The 27,909-nt window shown below is 38.4% G+C and overlaps 1 protein-coding gene across 2 annotated transcripts in view; it reads right to left on the minus strand.

Moving 5' to 3' along the window:
• Window positions 1-27,909, minus strand: part of LOC131461452 (copine-9-like) — a 100,899-nt gene that overhangs the window by 65,072 nt on the left and 7,918 nt on the right. The window contains exons 3-5 of one of the 2 annotated variants that reach the window (XM_058632720.1): window positions 20,414-20,460; window positions 9,064-9,167; window positions 2,103-2,142 (exon numbers count right to left, since the gene is read on the minus strand). In XM_058632720.1, the coding sequence (XP_058488703.1) occupies window positions 2,103-2,142; window positions 9,064-9,167; window positions 20,414-20,460 (191 nt within the window). Of the gene's footprint in view, window positions 1-226; window positions 286-2,102; window positions 2,143-9,063; window positions 9,168-20,413; window positions 20,461-27,909 lie in introns of those variants that run through there. The other variant, XM_058632721.1, reaches the window with a different exon arrangement.

Consider the following 27,909-nt stretch of genomic DNA (forward strand, 5'->3'; position numbering starts at 1 on the left):
GGATGTCTGATTATGTTATGGGCTTTTGAGACGACAATCTTGGTCTCACAGATGAGATCTTCTCCAAATCCAGCCCAAATGTTTGTTATTCATTACTTTCCTTTCCAATCACGTAAGCAGCAGCAGAAAGAGACACCGCATAAGTGAACCAGCTGTATGTTTCACACAGTGCTTTAAGACTTGGGCCAAGACCAGACAAGGAGTAATGAAATAAATGGAGACCTACCTTCTGCTCATCCAGGCAGGGATGCAGGAAGAAAGAGGCAGACACAAGTTAGAGGGAAAGCTGGAAAGAGATGATGAAAATGTTGACATTATTTTTTATTTCATGTGAAACTGGCAGATAAATGCCCGGCCATATTCACATTAAAAAAAATAGGATGACTCATTTTACATAAAGGTTTTATTTTGAAATGTTACTATAATCATCTTCGGTAGGATGGATATATATGTGCTTTTAAAAACTATCTGTTCTTATATAATCGAAATGATTAAATTAAATTAAAGAGGCTTTTATGATCCCAGAATAAACAATAGGCAATATGTTGGGTTTTTTGTATCAGCAATTACAATTTTACCCATATATTGTAACATGTTCATGTATGCTAAGAAAAAGTCAATAATCGAAGCCACCTAAAATCCAGCAAATCCCCTTGGTCTAACCTGAGATATTAGAATTAGAAATATTATATGTTGGCCTAATTTGTTACAAAACCATACAAATGGTAGTGATTAAATTAAAGTAAAAAGAAAAATTGTCATTACCCTTGAGGTGTTTCTGACAGACTGACTGACATTATAATTTGCAGCAAGTCAATTTAGTGCAACACATGAATCATTGTCATGTGTTTGGCATAACGGATGATCCCAACCAAGTTATTTTGGGGCTCAGGGGCTGAAAAGTTTGCAAACTCCTGACAGGTAAGTCAGTCCCTGTTGGCACAAATGTGATACAAGTAATTAGCAGGATTATGAATTCAAGCCTGAAATGTCATATTAAAGTTGCTGAAGCACAGTGACATGATGTGATGTGTGGTGCAAAGGCAAAACACATCCCAGACCTGAAATGTTTAATAAAGGGATTAAATCAGAGTGAAAGGAGTTGCATTTAAAGTCCAGCAAAGCAATGATTTTGTCAGCCCTCAGAAAAATGTGCTGCTAACCACCTTGACAAATTTGAATAACTAAAAAATGTTTGAACTTAGGTCTCATATCATGTGAAATTTATCAATTTTCTCTGCTCTGAAACACTGGGGTCACCAAGGTCAACTGGAGGAGCCAAACATACATCACAGCCTCACAGCAGGAGTCTGCTCTTCTTCCCATTCTTCTGCTGTTCTCCAATCTATAGAAATGTTCAAATGAAGTGGCAGAGCTTCTCTTTTGTGCATCCCGGGAAGACACATTTTAGGGACAAAGACATCTCAGCTGGCTGGCAAAACAAAAGGCAGTCGTGTGGGAGCAGGTGCAGTGGCGGTTAAAGCGCTGATGAAGCGCGGTGAGTGTTTTTATATCCTTTCAGTGTTTGAGGAGGAGTTATGCTCACAATGGCTCCTGTGCTTTATCGAGCTATATTTTTTGACAAGCCTTAAAAATCATGACCACAAGAATAAAGAGAAACAGTTCTCAATCTTTACTCCATAATTCCTACACCTACTGCATGTACAGTATGTCCGTCCTGACAGAGGGATCCCTCCTCTGTGGCTCTTCCTCAGGTTTTTGTAGAGTTGTTCCTCACTAGATGTGAGGGTCTAAGGATCAAGGGTGCCCAACAGGCTGCAAATTGTATTTGTGAGGTTGGGCTATATGAATAAAATTGACTTGAGCCACTACTTTCTAACATGCACTGTGTGAAGCAGAGAATTTCTGCATTTTCTTTACATGCATCTTAAATCGTTTTATGAGATGCTATGGCAAATACATTTTAAGTTTAATTTTCTTTTTTCAGTTGTTGAATTCACAGCAGGCTTTTGTTTTTGTGTGTGTGTATATTTTGTAATATTTTTAACTCCTCATGCTTTTTTAACTGCTTCTTATTAGTGTCAGTCCGCCATATGCTGTACCATGTCCATCAATAATGGGCTCTGTCAAAAACTGCTTACATGTTTTGAAAGGTTGGAGCTTCTCGTATCCACGTTGTACCTGCAATTAAAAATAAAACACTTAAGAAAACACACCATTGCAGTGCACCAACAAGTGTATGAGATGCTGAAAATAACGCTTAACTAATCATCGTAATTTATACTTTTTAACGTGTAGTTTTGAGAGTCAGGAGCACAAACAAACAAATAATGCAAATTATGTGATAAAAAAAGAAAAAGATACAAAAGAAAAACTTAAACATACAAATAAACTCATAAAGGGGCGCATACACATACAGTATGCACATTGACTTTATTAGATATACCTGTTCAATTGTTAGTTAAAAAATAGCCAATCACATGACCATAACTCAATGCATACAGACATGTAGATATAATAAATATGCCCCATCAGTCTACCACATATTACGCACACAACAATCTCAGGCTCGAGTTTAGCTCTTCAATTTGTCAAAAACAGGAGGGGAATATCAGACACTTAACACTTAAGAAAATAAGTAAAGTGCCTCTGTTTTTTCTGCAGGATGGGAGACAGCACATAATCAATGAAGCACAAACTATGTGCAGGTGAAAGCCGGACAGACATTCAGTGAGACATCTATGCTGTATTTCTGTAGGCCAAGTGTGAGAGTTTTGTGATTTGACATGTAATTACAGGCAGACTTACATGGGCTGAGTTTTTGACTAATACTATCTGCGTGATACAAAATGAATACAACACATAATCTTACCCAGACAGGTTTCTACAGGATTTGTGTATGAATATATTGTTATTTTATTTTGTCACAACAACGTAGCATGATGGGTCCTGTATGGAGAAAATCTGGGCATGCTAGTTTCTGAATTTACTCTTCTACTAAAGTTCATTTAGAAGTTATAAATGAAGTTATTTGGAAAGTGAATATAGCTGCAGTGCCTAATAGAATTGCTTCGGTTTCCTGCTGCTTTCTTGGTTTCATTTCTAACAGAATTTGTATATACACATTGTTGGGTTATAGGATTTTGAAGAGGGAGGTAAAGCCGGCGCAGACTAATGGAACTGATTGAGAGGTAACATAAGAGTCACCATCTAAATATACTACCGAATGTGGCACTGTATTCTGACTAAAAAACTGTGCTCTCCACCATTCACAACAGTCACTCCATTACTTGCTGCACTTACTTTCATCACACTACATCTCCATCCACAATCACTACCAGTTTTCAATGCCTCTTTCACCCCCCACGCTTGCTTCTAAATGTCTCCTTCCCAAGCAAAGTCCCATTGAACACCCTGATAAAAGGAAATTACTGCACAGAAGGACGAGCCTAAGAGCAATGACAAAATGAGATTTGAGTGCAGAGGTGCAAACAAAGTTTTGGGTTTTTCTTTTTATAAGTGTTTGTATTTGCTTTACTTGAGGGATGGTTTCAATGTTTTTGGGATAGTGTGCCCGGGGACTGAGATTCACACAATCTGTGCAGGGAGATTTAGAATGTGCCATCCTCTGAAGCAGAGCCTTTGGAGAACCTGGTTTATTAAAAACTTGCATAACCATTTATTCATGGCATTTAGAAATATGCACTAAAAGCTTTATGCCGTGCAAGATATGCAGCAAGGTAATTTCAGCTGAATCATATATTCCCCATGGTGGTGATTAGTGCAGTAGAATCATATTGTTGTTATGCAAAGTTTCAGGCTCCCTGGATGCCGGCTCTGCAAATCATCATTTTAAAGACGTTGGGGGGGGGACAAAAAAACTGTATAATTGTATCAGTACGACTAAAACTACACTTTTAAAATGGTTGGTTGGTTAGTTAGTTAGACTATCACCACCAAATAATTTCGTCCAAACTTGCCTAAGTGCTCTGCGCATGCTCCACAGTTCCTATTCCAGGATTTTACCCCGAAAAAAAAAGATAAAAGGCCAGAAAAACATGATTGCAGAATGTAGATCAGTGCCTTTTTGTACTGATGAGAAGTAAATGTTTGCTCTGTCAGCTTAAAGAATTAAATATCTAAAGGTTAATGAATGGTAGAGAGACACTGAATGGGTCTCGACTCTCGACATGGTTGTTTCGGTCTACAATATTATGTCAACATCAAAACATGTCATACTGACAAGCTGAAAGTCACCCTACCACTCGTCAGGCCCGGAGTGGCCAATCAGGACAATTCCTGTTGGGCGGTGCTGTGGTTGTAAAAAATATATATAAAATATAAATATATAATATATAAAATTCACCTCTTACATCTTTGTCCATTTGTCTGAAATCAGTCAAAGATAGCAAATGATAGAAAGCAGCGCTTTCTATTGTTTCTTCTGTTTAATATCTATATCTCTGAGCACATATGGGAATTCTACTTAGGTTAGTTTATATTTACAGCAGTTGTGAAGTTTTTGAGACACATTGGTGTGACCTTTGTACGGCTTGTTGGAAGCTACTAATAACCTTTAAAATAATCCAGGACAATTAAAAGCATTAATATTTCATCTATTTTTAAGCAAGGATGTTTAAGCAAGCAATGTACACTTTGCAAATTGGCAGGTTTCTGGACTGTAAAGACAGATGTACATTGATTCATTTTTCAGAATGGGAAGGTGGTTATGATGTGATTTACAAATTCATCTTGCATCACGACTGAGGCCTTTTTCATTCACGACTGCAGTGCACATACAAAACCCAATTGCACAACATTGCATGGTACATTAATGTCTCATTCATTCCTTTAGGCTGCAGAGACAAATTGTAGAACACCAATTACATTTGTCTACAATAACCAATGATTGCAACACCTCCTCTCTCAGAGTGATTTAATTAGCACTAGTGGCTATAGATTTATGCTCTTTAAGGGCAGCTGTGTGTTCAGCTCTCCACTGGACTGGACTAGACTGGTGAGTGTTTTACAAGACCACACTTATACAGCATTGGACAGCGTCCTTACTGTTAACTGTGTTCAGAGTTTTTAGTCCAGTCTGAAATATGCAGGAACATATGTATCTCCCCAGATCCTGTCCAGCGCACACTGCCACCACTAACTGCTTTTTGTGTCTAAACCTAATTATAGGTTACTCACTGTATCCAGTGCTAACCACAGTCATGACCAGGAAATGGTTACCCTTTATTTCCTCACTTTTGACAAACATGCCACAGGCAGTTAAATCACTATTATGTTGATATGCAACATTTTGGTGGTTGAGCTCACACATTGAAGAACAATACAACTGGCAACATGTGATCCTGGCGACCGGGTTGAGAAGCAAATAATTAGTAAAAGTTGCTCCTTTAGTTTCATAATATGATGTCAGTAGCGCAATAGTTAGAGTTAGTCGACAGAGCAAAACAGTTTTTTGACCACAACACCAAATTAAGTACCAGAATTACATAATACCATCTAACTTCCATATATAGACTGCAAATAATAATACTGCTAACGTGGATTACAGGAAGAGTCTGCCCAGCAATATATAAAACTGACACGGTCTGTGAAATATAGCAGTAACCACCTATTGTCAATAAACAATGGACACAGCAAAAACAGCAATGTCCAAAGCCTGATGCTCTATTATGGTCTGTATGCACTGTTATGTATTTTTACTCCATCACTCCATACACTGTCCTCCTGTTGTGTAGTAATCCACTGCTGAAAATAGCCCCCAACAAATGTTTCCATCCACTTGAGTGACACCTAACAAAGACTACGGTGCCAATGTGTCACATGATGAGCTGCCTTTGTTGTGACAGTTTAAAAGATCCATCTTTTTCCTCTCTTCTCTTCCAGACAAAATACTTATTCAAGGGAATGGGAAAGTAGCGAAAGACTTTTGGACCCCACTGTACAGCTTCACATTTATCTATTGTGATTGAGTGAGCTAAAAATAACACGGGTAGGTGGGATATATTAATAATTCATTTTCTGCACTGGACTGTTCACTTTTATTGGAATCCCCCCTCTCACAGCTCCACATCAGGAGGACCACAGTTTCCTCCTGGGGCCAAGCACAATCCGTAACTGGGCCACGCTGTAAACTGGCTAAACACCCGTTTTGTTCACCCAGTGTGATGTGAGGCTGTGTCTACAACAAAGGAGAGATCAGTTAAAAGAAAAAAGCGATATTTCATTAGCATATTTTTGACCAAGAAGAATATTTTAAAGCCACATTTCAGACAAACTGGAGTTGAGAAATATCTGACCCACTTAGAATAAAACAGAATGCTGCTCCAAGTTCTTACTCGCAAACTCAAAAAGAAGCAGCTGTCTGATCTCGCACAACAATGGCATCACAAAAGGAGGCGCATGAAAGCAAACTGTAAAATATCAACTGGAATGCAACTCACATCAAATGCGTTTGTATTCTGTGGAAATAATGCAAACAATCATATGATAAAAATAAATTCTTGTAAATACATCAAAATGTGTCGCCATATCTTTTCTACACAAAGTTTCCGAATATCAGAAAGTACTGAAGTGTTGTAATGTTAACACAAACTTTACGTCCTACACATCACAACGCTGAAGATTTTCCATCTTCTCACAAGCGCCACAATGAGGGTAGAATTCAAACACTTCAGGTCACAGGATGTTTTACAGTATGTACTGTATGTAAAAAGGTTTTAGATCTGTGAAGAACTCTGCCACGAAACAATACCCTTCTTGAGAGTTCTTCTTGTACAAATGTCATGAGGATGCACCAACAGTGTTTTGGTAATTGCTGAGAATTCCTTAAGGGAGTCACAAAGGCTCTGCTAAGAAGCTTTAATTAATATTATTGCCACACTACAGAGTAAAAAACAATACTTTTAAATTCAACATTAAACAGCATCTCCTGCTAAATATCTACCCATCGTATAAAGGCTAAACTGAAGGCCTATATGGTGAACATTTATTTGCTTACAAAATCACCCAAAATGTGGACGTGTGTTTTGTCTTCACAATGCTGCTTTTAAGCAATTGCCCCTATGGGACTAATACAGTCGTTTGATTTGAACTGAACTGAATAGTAATTATAAAGTTGAACTGTTGTAATAAGTGTTTGTTCTATTTATATTAATCCCTTGACAATACTACACATGTATTCCTCAGTTAATCCAGGATTGCCAGAGGGTTTGTTTTATTTTAATACAGTATCTCATTTATGATGAAAGTTAACTATTTTACACATAGTATTAACATTTGTCAGTTGGCTCATGTATACTTTGAATATTAATGCTAACAGTGAAACTACAGGTTAATCACAGGCCAGAATCACTATGTGAATGTTAATACACATAAAAGTGTGTTCTTGAATAACTGTTTCACATGCAAACTGGTCAGGGGTGAAAAAGGCGAAAAGAGTGCATAAGGTAATCTTTGATTTAGACATCTTTAGATGTTTTCTCATGGAAAATAATAATTACATTTTCTTTTTTTTCTTTTTTTTACATACTTAACACATGTGCCGTCCTGTGAATATTCATCAGTCAGCTTTATACTTATATAGGACAAATGTTTGTTGGGAAATGTGCATAAAGCTGCAGTGCAGTAAATTAGATTGCATTATCTAATTCTTTCCTTCTTAGTAATTCAGAGTTCCTCAACAATTGCTAATAGATTTGCTGTCATGTGTAAAGGACCATGATTCAGGCAGAGTCTATAAACCAGTGATGAACAGCATTGAAGGGAGGGATAGTGTGTGTTATGCAATTTTCTGTGTGTGTGTGTGTGTGTTATATTTTGCACTACTTAATAATTTAGCATTAATGATTTATTTTGTCAGGAGATTAAGACTCCACACTAAGCTGGGCGTCTGTTGTCCCAGGGGAGAAGAGCTTCAAACTCAGCACTGTGTGGAATGGAAAAAAAGTTGGACTTGATTTTCTGATATCTCTATGTCTCATTTTCAGCTTCTTCTTTTTCATCCATCCATCTTCTCCCATTTTATCCTCCACATGAGGGTCACAGGGGTGCTGTGCCAATCTCAATTTACATAGGGCAGAAGGCGGGGTACACCCTAGACTATAGTCAGGAAATCAGAGAAACCGGAGAAAACCCACGCACACACGAGGAGAACATGCAAAATCCATACAGAAAGGCCCTGGTTCCAACCAGGTTGCCAAACCCGGGTCTGGTGCTAACCACTACATTTCTTCTTCTTTTTCCTCTTTCTTAGGGTTAGGGTTAGAACAGACTGCAATTAAGAAATGATGATTTTTATCTGAAGTGACAGAAAGTAAATATTTTTAGTAGATCAAGAAACAGCTCCATCATTATTCTGAAGACTTGGAGTTAGACAGTGTTTTACGGACAGAGTAGATAAAGATATCCTGGGTATTTTTTATAAGCTTAGTTACCAGGTGATAACTATAAATTTGACATCCAAGTTAACGATCTTTGCTTTATACTTTCAATCATTGAGAGGCTTCCTAATTGACAGATGCGTTCAGACTGCAGCTCCTGTAGGTATGGATTGAAGATTGGGATTGGTTTAATCAATGCCACTGCCTTGTGTTTTTGATTTTAACAGATAACGACCACATAGTGATTGTCTCTTTGGCCTCTTCCTCTACCTGACCACATACTGAGCGTCTTCTTTGAACTCCCTATGAGGGCATCGATCTCCTGTGTGGAAATAAGGAGGTGGGTGAGGCTGAAGTTTTCCCTCCTTTCTGCATTTGTCTACCTGCAGTCTCATTTGTGACTCACTGTACAGTGAGTGCTTGAACAGAAACTGGGAAATGTACAGACATGTGAATAAACAACAGCAACTGTACCGTTCATCCTCACTTGCACAGAGATATGTATTACACAAATGTCTGCAACTGCTCCAGGTATTCTCTGGAACTTTTCCTGACAGCTCCCTAGTTAGATCCAGAGTCAGACACGAGCTCTCATGTCATCTCTCCAAATAATATGTGAGTGAGCCAATGTTTGAATAAAAGCAGTGTCAGTACAGAATTATTCATATTGAGTGCGTGATATGCTGGAAATGTTCCCACTTACACATCAAAGCGGAGGTTCTGTTTCTCCTCGAAGAAGTAATCAAGGACAAACTTCCTTACAAAGTCTGGATTCAACGTGTTATCGATCACCTCGGTCCGACCAAACTGGAAGAAAGAGAGAGGAAGGGACAGTGAACACGATGCAGATCAATCTGTTCATTTAGTGAGAGGAAAACACAACCAGATTCCAGAGAGTAAATCTCCATGTTATTGCCTTTGCAGGTTTCAAAGTTCTTACCTGGCAAATGTGCAAAAATATAGGGATCCTTTACAAAGCAGACTTCACCTGACCAAGAAGAGGTTTAAACTAGTAGTCATGTCATGGCTTTACTGTGGGTAAAATTAACTTACTTCCATCACTGAAAAGAAAGTGAATATTGTAGAAATATTTTGTTTTTTGAAGTGAAAGTAAGTGAGAGCTACAAGGTTTTTAAACGAAAAAAAATGAAGGTTACAAATCTTGCATGAGTAACAACTGATAAAAAGGAAGGATTTAACTTCAATGGCTATATATATATTTGATTAAACAACAGCTACACACGGCTGCTCAAGTTGGTGAGCAGGTTGCAGTTGTGGATAGAAAGATCAAAACTTTCTGGCACTGCTGTTCTGCTGGCAGCTGCCAAACTGCCCAGCAGTGACAACCACAGTCCCCAGTCCCACTGCTCCTCACAGCACATAAGTGTCTGCTCGTCTTGTGGGCTTCACAGTGAAAGAGTGCACAGGTAAAGCACAGAGAGGCTCATCATTTTCTCAGTGGAAAGTCTTTGCTCCTGCATCATGATGTTTTGATCCAGCAGTGATAGTAGCTTATGGGATGGCCATACAGTATGTTTGCCATTAACAATTATACAGAGCACAATGCTTTAACAAAAACAGTGAGCTGAGAAAATATAGGAGACAATTAATTAAAACCCACAATCATTGAGCGAGTTGTATTCCGTTTAAAACTGAGTGTGTGTGTGTATAGGCAAAAAAGCTATCGACAGCAGGCTACACTTGATTGCTAAACAATGCAAGACATACATCCAAACACCTCCAGTCAGTCCTCTTCTCAAAGCTCCACCCCCAAAACATGGGAAGTTGTTGTCTGTAAAGGAACAGTGCTTTATGTGCTGCGTTTCCATCATGATATAACAGTATAGCCCTGGGTCAGGCTTGCGTTTGGACTCAGCACAGTACCTTGATGATAGATGATGATTAGTTGTGTTTGTTAGAAATGACAGCTTTATTTAGTGATGACTATGAGGACATGAAGAGGAATTCAACAGATTGAATGTCAGTCTTCAGTGACATCATCACATAAGGTCCTTTGCGCAGCAATCATTTTAAAATGTTTTAGCACAGGTGTTACATTAATGATAGTTCTGTTCATTTCATGCAATGGGTTGTAAATAAAGAAATGGTTCATCCATAGTCTGGTCAAATTTATGATCAAAGTATGTATTTCTATTTCATAAGAGAAAACAATAACTCATGTCAACTGCTTACCATATGCAGAGGGAGTATTCTTATTAATGTGTTTAACCTTTCTCCGCTGTAGGCAAGGAACGCAATAAACCCGACAGCCACAGTTTTTTAATCAGTCGGTCCTGCCTTCTTTTAAAGGTTGTGTAAAGCAAATGCACAGATTCTTCTCTTCACACGTGGTTAGAAAACAGTGGCTGAGAACATGTGAAAAACATTACAATGGTGGAGTAAATAATTACAGAGTAAAGGTTGAAAACATTTTCTCTCCAATGTTCTGTTCAGGATTTTTTAGGCACTAGGTTGAATCTCTACTCATAATCAACAGAAATCCAGTATCATGTCAACGGATAATCAGTTGACACTAAAGGATAGTTGAATGTGTACAGATAAGTATAAGTAATATTTCAAACTTTAAATGTATGTATGTATATACACACTACACTCCGCTCCGTCCCGTAGAGCATCCACATGCGTTGCAGACTTTCTAACAGATGGTAAGAATCATGAGTTATAGTACAGGAAGAGCAAATAATATTAACCAATTATTTTGCCAAATTAAAGTTATTTATTTCAAAGTACAATTTTTTTGCCACTGCAGGAGTAAAACGTGTAGGTGGAAGAATTATGTTTTCATGTTGTCCGTCTGTCTCATGAATGTGAAACCTCCTTCAGGGAATTTCTTCAAATTTGGCAGACATCTTTGCTTGGAATCAAAGACGGACAGCTCAGATTTAGAAATTGAAAAGGTCAGGATAACCGTGACAATTCATGTATTCAATCTGACAAAATACACTTCATAACTTTTTATTGAACACCTTTAAAATCTTCACAGCTAATGTGTGTACAGATAAAAGAATACAACCTCAAAGCAATCATTTAAGCTGCATCTGCACCTGGCCAAGACTGGCTCACTTATGCCGTTTTTCCACTACATGGTCCCAGCTCACCTCAGCACGGAACGGCTCTACACGGTTTGGTTGCTTTTCCATTACAATATAGTACCTCTTCAACATGGGCGGAGTCATCACTGCACGGCTGCATGAAACTGCCGTGACTGTTTTACACACGAAACACACAAACTAGTGACTTGTGAAGCAGTTGTTTTCAGTGTAACTGAATCATTAGAACAAGTTAATTAAAAAAGATTTGTTCACAGAATCGTTCAGAACTTCCTGCATGACCAGAGAACAAACTGTCTGACACAGTGACTTAACTGAAATACAGCGGCAGGGTTTGGGATGCAGCTCACCGCTCATAATTGCAGGCTTTCAGCAGTGCTGTTACTAAATACACCAGACTGTTAAATATTGAGATTTACATAAACGTGCTAAATGTTGGAGATTAACGCATGTTTTCAGGAATTTTAAGTATTTCTAATTGATCTATACTTCAGCATTGTTCAGTTCAATTCTTGTGTCGGACGTGCTCATGCCTCTTCCAGCGACGGCACACTCTGACAAAGGACAGCAGTCTGACGACATCATGCATAGTATCGGCTTAGCTCACTTGGAACCTCGCCAGAGCAGGTACGAAAATAAGTACCAGGTACTAATATCTAACAGAATAGCAAAATAACCGTGCCAATAATCCACTGAGAGCACAACTCTAGTTTCAGGGTCAAGTGCAAAACAAACTCCAGTTCAAATCTGCCCAGGGACCTTTGTTCATTCTCAGTCATTTCCTTTCATCTCTACTTCAGTGATAAAGAAAATAATCTGATGTATAATCAACTGCATGATTGTCAAATAGTATCGAAGTGCACCGTTGAAAGGGTAACATAACTTGCAGTATATACTGTAGTAAATATGTCAAATATATAATACGTATCGACAGACCATCGCCATCATTTTCCACTTCAAAAGGAAATCAGAAATGCTACTCTGGATGAAAGGAGAACCATTCATTTTTCATGCATACTTAGTTTTCCTATTCAGGGTCATGGCTAACAGGAGAATATCACAGCAACTCGGTGCGTTTCCAGTTGCACTCCATAAAAGTGGAGAACCTAAAGGCAATCCACGGCGGCCAAGACTCACAGGAAGCACAAATCATTATCCCAACTGTGCAGTTTTCAAAGCTCCAGGTAGAAATATGTGTGTTCTAAATTTGAAGGTTTGAGACCAGCACCTGTACATGCACTCTTGATCTGTCTAAGCTGAGACTTTTTCAAGCATTATGGAAATGTACAATCAGCACAAATCCCATCGGCGGAGCAGGAGGGCTTTAATCAAGGACAGACCCAGCAGAGGTTGATGAGCAGGCCTGTGGACTTTGTTAGATTTAGGATTTTTCAATTTTGAATATCCAAGCCCCAGGGGGATTTTATCTCTCGCTCTCCGCTGCTGTTCTCCTGTATTTCCTTTAAGAACTTTACGGGAATTTCAATTTTGAGTCAGCAAACATGCTGCAGTGTGTTACTACCCATTACTCACTTGAGTCACTGACAAGCTCACCCCTTTACGTTTACATTACATTCTAGTCATTTGCCTGACACTTTTATCCACAATAAATTACAAAAGACGTACTCTGCCTGCACAGCAGTCAGTTGCAATTTAGGATTACGTGTCTTGTCTTGCCCAGTAAACATGGGCTATGGGACACTAGGCCTCAAATCCAAGAGAGAAAGATGACCCAGTGTACCACTATGTTACAGGCAGATGACATAGTCATCACAGTCATCACTTACTGGTTTGTGAACTCCCATTTGTTTGGCCATATTTGAAAGAGTGCTTGTCCACTTTACTTCCACATACATCTGTGACCATGTACCAGTTTGACAGAACTGTCAATCACAAAGTGTCCATGCAAAAAAACTAGAGAGACCATTAACGCCATAAAAATGTTTAATGACATTATAAATCAGGTTTTTCCATATCCAATCATGGCCAATCAAGAGAATACAGGTTTCAGGTTACTCCACATTTGCTTCACTTTGAAAACCCTGAGAGTATATCGATATTTATTTACAGTCTATGTGAACAATGCACTTTCATCATAATGTCATACCACCACTGAAGGGTAGAACATAAAAACCACTGTCGGGAACTAGACCCCTGGCCCACATTCACCGATCGCTGTATGTTTCAGTCATTGCCATCCATTATAAGAGTAACTATTACTAACAAATAGTACACTGTATACTGGCACAAGAAGAATAGTCAATAGTTAAGTTAATAGTCAATTAACTTACAAATGTAAAGTATCTTTAATAAGTTGTACAGAGCTCTCAACTCTCACGGCACATGCATTTCAATGAGTTGAGACGCTCACAAATGACATTTCTCACACTGAGAAATGATAAAACTCACTGCACATAAATTGGTGATGATGTGAAGGCAGATTGCTCTGCGTAGTCCATTCATACAGCTGTCTTAAATTTGCAACCCATCAGCCAATCAGAAAATAGTATTTATTGTTGCCGGGGGAAAGTCTGAAAATAGGTTTCCACTGCAAGCACTCATTCCATGAATGCACACGAAAGTGCACGACAAGTAATCACTTCAATTATATAACTTAAATTATTATGAAAGCTGCTTATTAAAGTGTAAGTTTGAAGTGTAAAGAGTATGGACTTAATGTGTGCATGTTTTTTTGTTACTGTTTGTCGTCTATTTAGATTTAAAGATGTCAGGAAAGAAGGATAAAACTATTCTTTCATTCTGGACAGCAACCTCAGTGCAGTTATTATCTGTGGGTTAGGCAGAGTCATTGAATCCACTGTTCACATCCAAATATTGATTAGTGGAGTTAAATATTAAAAGTACATGAACAAACCCAAGGAGAGTTTACATTTTCCCTTTATCTGAGGAGCCCCTGGTGTCTACAAAGCCCAAAGCAGCTGTTTAGTTTGTTTATGCCTGTGGGCAGCTCTGTGCCTTTTTCCCCATTAACCTGTAGCACAGGAGATTACTTTTCCTATAACAGTCATTATACACTATTTAAGCTTAATTTCGCCATTGTATTTCCAACACTTCATTTTTTTCTCTAATAGTGTTCTGGTGTGGACATGCAGTGCACTGAACAAGACTGCAAACTTAAACGGATTTTCCAGACAGAAAGAGTGTAATTGTGTATTTTTTTAATCTATAAAAAAAATAGGATAATGCCTATGGTCACTTATAAGACAATGATGTTTATTTTTAAAGAAAAGGTTGAAATGATTAGATTTGGAAAAAGAATTATAAGCACATACTTTTTCTGCAAAACTAAAAAGTCAATATTTCTAAAATAAACTTGAAGAGGGGAGAATTATGTGGGGAGTTTTTTCTGACAGATGGAGTATGTTTTTTTTATGACAAAAGATATAACAGAAGAGCTGTCTCCCTGTCTCTTTCTCACACATACACACACCTAAAGGATGCATCTATTAAAAGGCACTTTCTTAGATGTTTTCTTTTGTTGATAAAGTTTTTTTTTCTATGCACTTTTTGTGTCTGTCACCCATCCAAAGTCTACACAGTTCCATTTTGGCATAGCTGTAATTATATTTTTTTTCCCTCCCCCTCGGTGTGAGAATTTGATTTCCGCTAATTGCATCAAAAAAGTGCCTGGAGCCTAATCTGCAAATGTGTTCAAACAGCCCACACACTACAAGATGGTGACAATACACACGTCGCTAGGAGGCTGCGGACAGAAGGATATGCATGTAGTGCTACTGTTCAAGAAGGAAGTGGGCAGCTGAGTGGGACCTCGAAGCATATGGAAGATCTCCAACTGTGGATGCACTCCAAAGCTGCGAGCCCAAAGAAAGCTCCTAGCTCTTAAATCAGCTCGGATTTATAAAAATAAAGAGCGGCGGAAAATTCATTTACAGCCAAACCATGTGTCTCAGTAAAGGAGCTGGGTATTTTCACTGCAAGAGAAGAAAAGGTCTCTGCAGAGATGGAGAGCCAGTGAAAGTAACAGAGTTATGAACCTCTTCATATCTTCTCACTGAAGGGAGAAGAAGCATTTCATGATATTTTCTACTGTCTTTGCTCTGAGAGAGGTTTGACAGTTTACCCCTGCACAGTTTCTAAAGCTGTGCGAGGATTACTGTCCCAGTGCTCCAGGCAACTTACATTTTCCCAGCAACTGAGTCTGAGGTTTAAGTATTGATCTTATTGTATAAAGTATTTTATATAGTGTTCCCCATAAGAGCAAAGAGGAAAACGGTTTTACTCAGTCACTACCAGTCAGAAGAAAGCCCTAGGATTCAGCCTGGAAAACTAAACAACAAAGGTAATATAGCAACAGTACAAACTGTAAAGACCACACATTACATTCCGACACCAACAACAAACTTCTATAAAACATTGAGAAACTTATTAAAGGCATGAATCATGTGTGTGAAAATAAAACCAGATTCATCAGCTGTTCTCATTCAGACCTGGGAGCAGACGTACAGACATTTGCAAGCATTATGCGTGAACAGCAACTGTGTTTGGTTGCAGAGAACACACACTGTGCCTCTGTTTTCTGTTACATGTATCAAGCCTGCAGCTTATTGTATCATCACCAAATGTCACCATCCTCTGACTATTCTGAGGCTGATGGTAAGTGCAATGACGGGTCGGGCAGTGTTTTGAAACTGATCAGGTTCGGTCACTCTGAATAAGTCAGCCCGAGTGTGTTTTTATTGCCATCTATACTGCATGCGACTGGGTGGAGGTAATTTGGTCACTATTTTAATCTAACACTAGTTAACTTCTTGGCGTTTTCAAAAGCTGACTGATAAGTGTGCATAATGTGCTGGGTTTTCTTTTTGCCTAATACTTGAAATTAATTTCCACAGTTTAATATTTAATCTCATCAACTCTATTTCTGATAAAGACGTTCAAATATGATCAATTTTAGCTACAGTATTACTGAAAACTGTTGCTGAGATTTCTCTCAGCAACACACACACAGACTTGGTGATTATGGTGCTGAATGCAAACTGCCTCACAGTAAAAGTCTATAATAGTGATTTGTTCAAAACGGCTGTTTCTTTGGGTGAGAAATCTGCCGACTTATGATTTTCCATTTAAATAACATTATAGTTGTCAACAGTGACAAGATCAATAAATTATGTTGCAGTGTTCTGCTCAAGAGCGCCACATATGAATTAGTTTACAATGTATTAATTACTTTGTAATTTCTTTCCTTTTTTCCTTTCAAAAAAATAATTGATAAGAGAACTAGTAATTGTATTAGTGGAAGTAATACTGATTATCCTTTAATGATACCATCTTTGTTTATGAAAGAGCTGCTGAATCTAACTATAACCATTATTGTCATTGAGGTAAAAGCTGTTACATCTTTGGGTTGGGTACCAGGAAGTTGTCTGAAGTGAACTGATTTAAATTAGCCTTCTACCTTGAATTAAATAAGATGGATGGATGTTGTGTTGCAGTTACTAATCCTAACCCAATTGTTTGAATCTTTGAACACATCAAAATCAGCAGTGACAGGCACATGATGGAAACAGCTCTCTCGCTCTCTCTATCAGTCCTCACTCCATTTAAGAAAGTGATCTGCCAAAATGACCAATTATTTAAGAGGTGTTTCTCTCATTTTATTAAGATAACAAAGATGAAGGATTAGAGGAAATTGCTTTTCATAGTCCTTTCCTAAGCTTGTAGTGAATTAAATTTTAAATGTATTAATTATTAACACTAAAGAAAAACGGGCCAAACTATGAGGATGGAATACCCATCCATCTATCATCTGTACACCTTGATGATTCCATGTACTGTATATTTGCCATCTGACAGAAATGATTGCAGTGACACAGCACAGCATCATTTACCTTCACACTGATCCATACAGCTGAATGAGTGTATGTGTATGCGTGGGTGTGTGTGTGTTCCCTCCCTGTGAGACTGATTGAGGCTCACTGCGAATGTGTGTGGATCCCCACTGAGGTGAGACTGATTTTCTTTGATAGCACAAAGGACACATATTATTGCAAGACACCGAGGCCAACAGAAAGGAGAGAGGCCATGACAGAGAGAGAGATGAGGGTTTCTGTGTGTTTTACACAGCGCTGACCTCCCAAACCATCTCAGAGGGTTTTTCCAATTTCTGAATTCCTTTATTGTGGTGCATTAGATTTTCACAACAGCCAGTGTTTTACACTGTGACTGTTTAACACTCAAGAGGCCATCAAAGAATATTTGCCTTAAAGGCCACTTTAAATACTATTATTATTATTGGTATTATTTGTTATCACAAATATGCAAAAAAAAAAGCAGTACTTTTATTTGGTGTCTTTTGGCTCCTCCCTCTCTAGGGGTTGCCACAGCGCACATTTGATTTGGCTGAGATTTTTATGCCAGATGTCCCCACCTGACACAACCCTCCCATTTACCCAGGTTTGGAACCGGCACACTAGATACATACTTAGCCATAATTTGGAGAGGCCAATAAACAATGAGTAATGGGGATTGGGTACCTTTCTCAGGAGGTACCCCAGCCCTTGACCTGGTGGGGACTCACCCCGGCAACCCTTCGGTCACAAGCCAAGTTCACTTTTTGCTTAATTGGCTATAGGGGAGCCCCCAAAGACGACTTTATATATAGAATATGTAAATTGAGCGCTTAATTAGCCACAATCTACCACATATTATGTAGCTGTAAATATGTGTAAATGGTCATTGTGACATTTATTCCTTCAGACTGCAGACACTGCAGGTATTGTTGCTGTTTTCTGCGAATGTACAGTGTGGTGGCAATGAGGAGACACTGGAGCTGAAACATTGATTCCAACTACCACAGTGAGGGTGATTGATGAAGATTCTATTAGACACATTTATTTGTATATATTTATACATCTGATACAATATGCTAAAAGAGCAGCATTGTTTAAGTTCAAATTATAACATAAGTATTTAAATATACAATTTACCTACAATACTATGGGATTTAGGCTCTCTGTAATGAGTCTCTAACTTCCTAAGAGCATAGATGCACATACTTTTTGTGACAATCCTGAAAATATCTCTAATTCGGTGACATGTGCACCACACTGAACATGGATGTGAGAAAGGCTATATGACCATTCCCAAGCAGCTTCATGTTGATGTGACCACAGCAGCAAATATCCTAAGGTCCATGGGCCTCTAGCCAACCTCCCATGATGTGGTCAAAACACAACCGCAGGTGGACCTGAAGGAAACAGCAGATGGCCGACAAAGAGCCAGTGAAAACGTCCAAAAAAAAGTTCAAGTAATTTCAGAGATTGTTGTGTGCCAACAAATTTGTCCAGGTCTGCATGTGCAGCTGCTTGTAGAAACTCTACTCACAGGCCAGATTTTTTTGTAAAGGGAGGGCTAGATTTGATAATGTGAAGATTCCCGGGGGCCAATGGTCCCTTTAGACCTACAAATGCACTATATATTGTAATCATTTTATTTTCAAAATGTTTAATTTTTCAAATGGCAATGTAACCAAATCTATGCCATGCAGGCGTGAACAATTGAAAAAAATCTGCCTTTCTTTCACATCTGGAGTCCGATATAATATGTGCTAGCTGGAACACAGGACTGTGGTTTCAAAGCACAACTCTTCTATCAGCTGAGCTAATGGGAATGACACCTGACCAGGACCAACTTTCTGTTTCAGTTAGTCCCTGGCCATAAATACATTATAAAAACTGCGGAATGTGATTATTGGTAAATAACAACATCTGCCCCAGCTTTAACTCGACAGGATAGAAGCTTCACAGGAAATCAATCGTCTGAATGATAGAAACTAAATTTGAAAATCAACATCGTAGGGGTTTGATGCATTATGGTATCAAATAAGTGTTATTAGGACACTGTTATTTTCACTGCCAAATGGAAACTGAGATTTTGTTTCCTGTCTGAATCTCTTTCACACACACTCCACTCAAGGGAGGATTTCCTACTGACTGTTCAGTATAAAAGGTTTGAACAGGAAATTGAGGCCATTGTTTTCCTCCTTTAAGTTTGTCACTGCGTTGGATTGATGTTTTTCTTTTTGTGAAAAGACTTGTCACACCGGACCACTGAGGACTGTTACACAACCTTTTAAAAATTGTACCCATGACAACAAAGGGCCACAATAGCTACCAGTTTCTTATTTATATATCCAACAAGTATGCAGCAACGTCATCAACTGTAGCCTTTGCTGACTATTAATAAAGACTATAATATACCTGATCTCACATTGCACTGCATAATTACACTGAGTGGAGTATGTACCATTGACCAGGCCAAATTATAGCATGCTGGCGAGCAAGGAAACTATAAATGTGTTATTTAAATGATAGCAGCTGCTGCTGCTATAGAAATCAGATTAATAAGAGCAGTGCAACAGAGCCAAAGCTGTAAACTTCAACCAAATCAGTGAGTTCAACAATATTAGTACGTAGAGCTAAGAGATTAGACAATTCATTATTGCAGCTAAGGTCAAAAACCTGAACACACTTATCTTTCTTTTATTCATGAGAGAATTACAAGTTTCACTTGTGGCTTTTTCAGGTTCACTCTGCAAAGTTATTTACTTTTTTTCCTAATTGTTTTTACTGACTGCGCAGGCATTTTTACATACAGGCTGCATAGCTATTTTATCTATTTATTTTTTAAAGAGCACATCACGTTTGCTTTGATGTGCAACAAGCAATCAAACCCGAAAAACACGTGGCTTGTTATAGGACATAAGAGCATGTTCTTAAAATAACACCCCAACAGCTGGAAGCTTATTGGACAAATCAAGATCATGCTGAAAAAAAAATATAAAATATGAAAAAGTCAACAGATCTTTTAAATATATAATGCCAGAGGATTTCCTTTTTTCCACCTTCAGCGAACTGTTAGGGCCACGCTACCGTTATCCAAGTTATCAACTGATCTTTCCATCAACAACTACAGTACAGTCTACAGTTTACATCCACTCACCTCTCTCCACTCTTTGGTCCCCAGGCCTTGAACGTACAACACCACCACTGCAAAGAGAAACATACACCACGTCTTAATGTTATTGGTTTTTGTTCATAAAAAATTGATGCAAAAAATAAATCAATAAAAAAATCCTCTCTCGGAGAATCATCTCCTCTCTGCTTCAGTTGGTAGTATTTTTCAAAAAAAAAAACTATAATTCAAGATTTAGAGAGGCATTAATATTTATAAACTGTTCATGAATTGTTAATATGAGAGACGTGACTAAAGTAAAAGTGAAGTTTTAACCAGTACATAGAGTAAAAGCTAAAAATGATTGTGCTTTTTGGTGGGACATTGACTTAATTATTAACGAAAGGGAGGAAAACTAGATCTTCATTCAATTCCTTTAAGTCTCCTCCTCCTTCAACCCGGTCAAAGCAGCCTGTGATACTGGCACAAAAACCCAGGATGACCCCCTGATCCTGATCCTCTCTGCTCAACTCTTCAGAGAGGGAAAAAAATAAATAATGGAGTAAGAGGAAAGTGGGACTAACTAAATTAATAATACCAAAACAGAGAGGAGAGGTTGTGGATAGACAGCTTTTTCCAGTGATTCTATTTAACAGAAAGAGAATAAAGTGAGGCGGAGACACATTTATGAGTCAGAGACACAATCTTTGTGTGTGTGTGCGTACACACCTCTGAAATATTTACAGAAAACAGGCTCGTACTACGAGGAGACAGAAGATCAAGGATAATGTTTTGCAAGACATCAGACTCTCTGGACAGGAAGTCAGATGAAACTTGGACGTTTTGATTCGCTTTGGTTGTCCTTGGTTTGTGAGACAAGTGAGGTCTTGAAAAGTGTACAGTGTTTAACATAACATTTAATTCAGGAAAACTAACAGATTGCGGTCAGCTGGCTGTGAGCCGATTACAGCTGAGGCGTGTGACGACCCTGACCTGCATGAACAAACGCAAAGCTTCATTTGTAAGGTTTGTTCTTGTTCAAGTAATCACTTTTGTTTAGTTTTGGAGGGCTGGTTTTCAATTTTGACACTAGTTAGTATTGAAAGTTTTCCCTTTATACAGGTGTAAAAAACAAAAAAAATACAGAAATAAAGAAGTGGGTGTTAATTCCAAGCGATCGGTTCCATTCTCTTCTACTCAATCAACCATCTTTCCTGTGGTCTTCATCGCTCTCCTTGTCTTGAATATTCCATTTTATCCATTTTTCTTCAAACTGTGCTTAGTACCAGCAATTTTTTATGTTACTATTTTAATTACCGGTACTTTTATTTACATACCAGCATTTCTAATAAGATGTCGGTACTCTGTTTAAGTAATCTGTCATTGTTATGGCCCAGAATAATATATATTTTTTTACTAGATGTTCACCCTTTCCGTCTATCAGGCAGATTATCAACTTTGGTGCCCCTAAAGGGAGAAGCCGAACGAAGATGGGAATAATATAATATTAATATCATATATTAAAATACATACAAATAAATGTTCTGTGTGCTTGAATTTTGAATCATTGTTGGGACATTTAAATACATAGCTCTTAACATTACTAACAATTTGCTATGTTGCATTTACTGAAGATTATTAGATAATAAGATCATTATTTAGTGTTTAATGCTTTAGCAACACCAACAAACATTGTACATGCTTCATATGGATAAGGAGAATACTGGCACTTATTTTTTCCCATTCAAACACTGGTATTTATCATTGTGTACAATTTGTGATACTTTTTTTTAAAGATGTTCCCCTACAGGTCTCTTACTACCAACAGATATGTTTGCTCAGGCTGAAGTTTACCCATAATTCACCTAAAAAAAAATACAATGAAAGGTCCTACAGGGATTTATGCAAAATGCCTTCATGACACACCTTTTAAATAGTGTCTTCATTTCTGGGAGTAAATTTGAAATATACACAGTGATGCAGGCTAGTGTGACAACAAATGTACTTAGATTTCTCTTTCAGGAGCATTTATTTACATTTAAACACAGTAAAATGTATTTCGGAGAATCTAGAGATCAGGCAGCGTTGACAGAGGGTTTGAGAAACTGGGTTATATGGTGAGGTCACAGAGAGGTGTTTAAAAAAGATTCAGTATCTCTGTGGACGGTGGTTTGAACCTCTTTTTTTTTAGTGTGAAAACTAAGATATACCCAATGGATTACTAATGAGAGGAGAACTTTATCATGGGGAGCTCTTCCTGATCAGCACGGCCCGCCTCAAGGATGTGAGCTGATGAGAGCTGCAATCAAATCTCTAATCTCAGTGGCATTACCTCAGAGATGACAGCAGAGTACACTCAGGCTGTGAACACAGTCACACACACACGGGGACAGTTCAGCCGAAAAGTAAGCAGGGCGCTATTTTCTCTGTGAAGTCGGGCACAGTCGAGTGTCCACAGGTTGCCCTGTGAGTCATTATCATAAAGGTTTGTGTATATTTGAAAAGGAGATGACGTGCCACTCGTCCTACTCGCAGACTAATGAGCAACAGCAATGCTGCCTGTGAAGCCCATTCTCTGTGAATTGAATGACAGAGCTTTTTAACCTTTTGGCATAATACTGAGCTCATAATTAAGTCCAACCTGATTCATCAAGTGTTCCTGTAACTTTTGGTTGTGACCTCAATTAAAACAAAGCAGTTAAATACAGGCCACTGTCTGTGTGAGGGAGAGTCAGGGTTAGATCAACAACAGTGAAGCTGCATCAGTGACTGTTGAAGTAGATTAATGCTAATAACTAAAATGTTGATGTTCAGGATCCATCAGGCGAGGGCGAGTAATGGGAGAGGAGTCACTCGTACTAAGAACTAAAATAATCATCCAGTGCAGCGGTTGCTACTGACCTACTGCTTTTTAATTTCTTTCAATTCAGTCCTTTAATATGAGAGCATAACACTTTCCAGTTTGCACACAGCTCTCACCGACCTCACAGCACAAACACTCAGATCCTTGATTTGACTTGGTAAGGGGCGAAGTTTAAAAGTGGACAACGTTGAGCTCATCTGTGGTCACCTAAGCTGCAGTTAAAAAAAATATTTGGTGGTTTCATCCATACGACCTAATACTTGACAGTTTTGGCATAGTCTCTCTGTCCTCAGCCCCTGAGCCTGAACAGACAAAACTTCTGTCATGGTTTCATCAGAGCAGATCGAGACCACACCTTTACCATCAGCATTAATACATGAAAGCAGAATACAAACATGCTTAAGGAAACATGTTTCCATACATATCATTAAGATTTTATCAAGTTAATTGAAAGTTCATGTTATGCTAGAGTACATTAATGCTGGACACTAACAATTTATACATTTGATGACAGGGCATGAAAAATGTAGGTGCTTGCATTTATAAAACTTTACCATGTAACTGACATTCCTTTCCCTCATTTTCATCGCAGATTAAATCATGGCTCAAATCATGGCTCAAATCATCCCCATCTTGCAAGTATAACACACCAATGCCTACATTTGATGTCTTAATGTCTTGTTTTCACATTGTGTTGTGCAGTTATTATTGCTGTTTTTACTGTTGTGAAATGTCCTTTAACATTTGTTGTGAAAATGTTACATTGTTACATGTTACTTGTCGCCAACTGTGGTACAGAAACGAAGCTGTACGCTGTACTTGTCAACAAGATTAGTCAATAAATTATAATAAATAGAAACTCATTTTAAATTGAGTGAGATATGGATGAGATGTAATTTGCAGCCATTCAGATGGCATGTGACCTCTAACACCAAGTCAGGTACCAATCAATCGATCTGGACACAATCATTACAAATTATAACCATTTATTGACTTGGGCTATAAACTGAGACGCATAACTACAGGCATTGATCCGTCAGGTTAACTGCTTCAGTCATTCATCAGTAGCCATCAACACTGCGTGACATTATCAGCAGGTTTCGACCCCGTTCCTCTTGTGGCCAGAGAGACTGGGGTCCAACAGAGCGCTCTGACTGGGGACATGAAAGAGTTGTGGGGGAACTGAGGCCACAGAGAGTCAAGCTTCCCCCGTTCCTCCAGTGGGAAGGAAAGCTTTGAAGTTCAAGACCCTACGACATAATCATTACACTCCATCACGGCACTACACCTCTGTATACAGCGAGGGGAAAAACGGCTAATCTGTGGCAAAGTGTCTGCTGATATCCGACAATGTGGACAAGGTCCTTGTGCAGGTGAGCATTTTAGCTATCCAGATTAGAGACCTTTAAGCCTGATACCCCCTTCTTGTCAAAACATTTCCTATCTGTATCTCTCTCTAATCCTCGACATTCTAACTGATGTTACAGCTGATTGATTAAATTTGTGAATTTCTCTGTGAGATGAATAAAGTATCTATCTATCTATCTATCTATCTATCTATCTATCTATCTATCTATCTAAAGATGGTTCAAGATTATCTCCCACATTGTCTGAAGTTGGCACTCAAAGGACTTTTCAAACAAATGTAAAAACAATATAATGGTAATCCTAAAACTGAGTTGACAGGTAGGACATAAATCAGATTAATATCAGAATCTTCTATTTAATAGCTAGAGAAATGGGATTCATAGTTTATAGATGAATATGAGCACATTATAAAATGTCCCTAATCCTCAGAGATACCGCCTGCCTGTCACTGGATTTACTTCTATAAAACTTCATGAAACGATAAATGAGATAAATGTTCAGAACAGTTTATCCCTGATGACATTTACCTTTTTTCTCTTGCATAAGAAGTGACATTTTCACTAAAGCGGAGCTTCACTAGGATTTATTTATTTATATTGTTTAACAGGATAAAGAACTTTGTTGCTAGTGTGGAGTCCATTAAGTAGATCTGCAGAATGACTTCCATCACAGAGAGTGTTTATGAGGCTGTGAGAACAAGGTCCTGTCAGGACACTCACTCATTTTCTTCCACTTTATCCTCCACATGAGGGTACTGTGTCAGCTGGAGCCAATCCCAGCTGACACAGGTTATTCTTGCAGGTAGACATGGTTCTGGTTCCGTTCTGGAGCCTCAGAACCTTGGGTGCTTCATGGCAAACCAGCCCACGTTAACGGCAGTTTAAGAGGAACCAATGTGGGAGGACATTACTTGTTCGGACAGGGTCATGAACCTGGGTCTAAAATTGCGGCAAGGCAACAATGCCAGCCACTATACCACCATGTCCAATTTACCTAATCGCGAGATTTATATATCCAACAAAGTTTATTTAGTTAAAAAAAACTGGAAATACTACATCCAGTTCTGTTAAACTTGAAAAGGCAGATAGTGGTAGCATTCACACCAGCAACCACCAGTACAGTTCCCGTTTGGGCTCTAAATCAGTTCAGAACCTTTGTGCTCTCAGCAAGCCAGGTAAATGGAACCAAATGACGTGTTTCCGCCTATTGGAATGGTTTAGTTCAGAACACATTTTTTTGCGTTTCCATTAGGAATAGTACCAAAGTAACCAGCCCCAACCGCTCCATTTTTTGAGACCCTTTTGGGGTACCAGAATAACCATATGGTACAGATGGAGCCCACGAGTCAGCCGACTAGGCAACAGAAAAGAGTCACTCCCTTGCCGACCTATGTTTCTTCAACACCCGCGGTCTATTCTCATACAAAGCTTGACATCTTGTTGAGACAAATAGCCACAAACCAGTGTACGATATCACAGTACAATGTCACGCTACATATCTTCACCGAGACAGCCATCGGGCACAACACACACCCTGCCTACCAAGTAAAGGTACTGTTCTCAGTCGAAACGTGAGCCTGACCAATGTCTTTACCATGCTAAACTGTATGATGGAAACACGGCTACATTTTCACTGCCTATGTCAGGGGTGTCAAACTCCTTTTTGTTGTGGGCCGGACGAGTAAAATAGCATAATAACCTACAACAAAAACTCCAAAATGTTTTCCTTGGTTTTACATTTAATGAAGTATCTTTTTACAAAACATAAAAAAATAATAAAAATACGTGCAATTTCAACAATATTATGCCTACATTTACCATTTACACACCACACAGTATCTATAAAGGCACAAAGATTTAGTCACAGGTATCTGGAAGTGAAAAATATAGTATTTCACATTACGATTAGATAACAAATTCATGAGTGGACCCTCTGGCAGGCCGGTTCTGGCCCACGGGTCGTACGTTTGACACCCCTGGCCTACATTATCAATGGTGGGCATTGCTCAATGCACACCAAGTAGAAGTTAACAGTGGCAACATGACAAATCACACTGAGCTCCTGCACACTTTCTTTTGATTGACATCAGTGTGAAAGCACTATGGGAGGCAAAGGGTTCATGTATCCATTACAAATCACAAGTAACATATACCATGAAAAGTCATCAAAAGCCAATCAAAAGAAGGCTTGAAGTGTCCCCCACATCATTACATCATCTTAATGTCTGCTTATGTAAAGGGGACCTGAATTAAAATAAAGTCATGGGAGCATTAACTTTCCATTATTTATTGCACTTCAGTGGTGCATCGTCCCACACTAATAACATACTATTGCATACACAATTCAGAGAGTGGGACAAACAGTGGTGCCCAATACTCATCGGTGTTTGTGCTCTATGGCCCCGGAGAAAGTTAGTAAAGCCTAATGGTTATGCAAAGAGGTTGAACTTAATTATATTTTATTTTAATATATATTTTATTTTATTTATGGTTATGTGAAGAGGTTGAACTTAATTATATTTTAATATATATTTTATTTTATTTATGGTTATGTGAAGAGGTTGAACTTAATTATATTTTATTTATTTATTTATATAATAAAAAAATATATATATATATATTCATATTCTAATCCCAAATAGAAGTCTCAGCTAAACAAGCAGCGATGCTGTGTTAACAGAAATATGTCACTATGTAAAATATTTAACTCTAATATCATCAGAGGTTGAATCCCACCGTCTTTGGTAATGGCCTGATTTTACATTTTGCTGCTGCAACAGCAATTCTTTGTTTCTTTGAGGGTGGGCCCTGAGCAGAAAATCTCTACTCTATATTTTTGTTTCGCACGGTGTGTGCACATTAGAGGAGCGAAAACACACACACGCTTTAGTGGGGACAAAAGCAGCTGAACATGCCGTTCATCCGTGTTTGTACAAAATATAAATGTATGAAACCTGGTGAAGCGACAATTTTACCATTTTGATGGTATTTTAATGACAAATTGCAAATTAACAGATCTAGTTTAGCAGCATTCCTCAACCCTCTCTCGCCCCCTCTTCCTCACAGCAGGAGTCTACTCGTTTTTGTGTTCTTCTCTACAATTCCTCATCTTTTGGAATATTAAATAAAGTAGCAGAGCTTTTCTATGTGTTTTTGCATTCAGGTAAAAAAGGAGTGACGCTGTATCTCCCTATAAGCTAGTGTGTATTGAATCAGTTTGTTGACCTTTACGTCACAGAAAAACAAACAGCGAGATGGACGGTGAGATTGATCGTGTCCAATTTCAGTCTAACATGCAGGAGTAATCTGATTAG

This window comes from Solea solea, chromosome 6 (genome assembly GCF_958295425.1).
Source record: "Solea solea chromosome 6, fSolSol10.1, whole genome shotgun sequence".
In the NCBI taxonomy this organism is placed as follows: Eukaryota; Metazoa; Chordata; class Actinopteri; order Pleuronectiformes; family Soleidae; genus Solea; species Solea solea.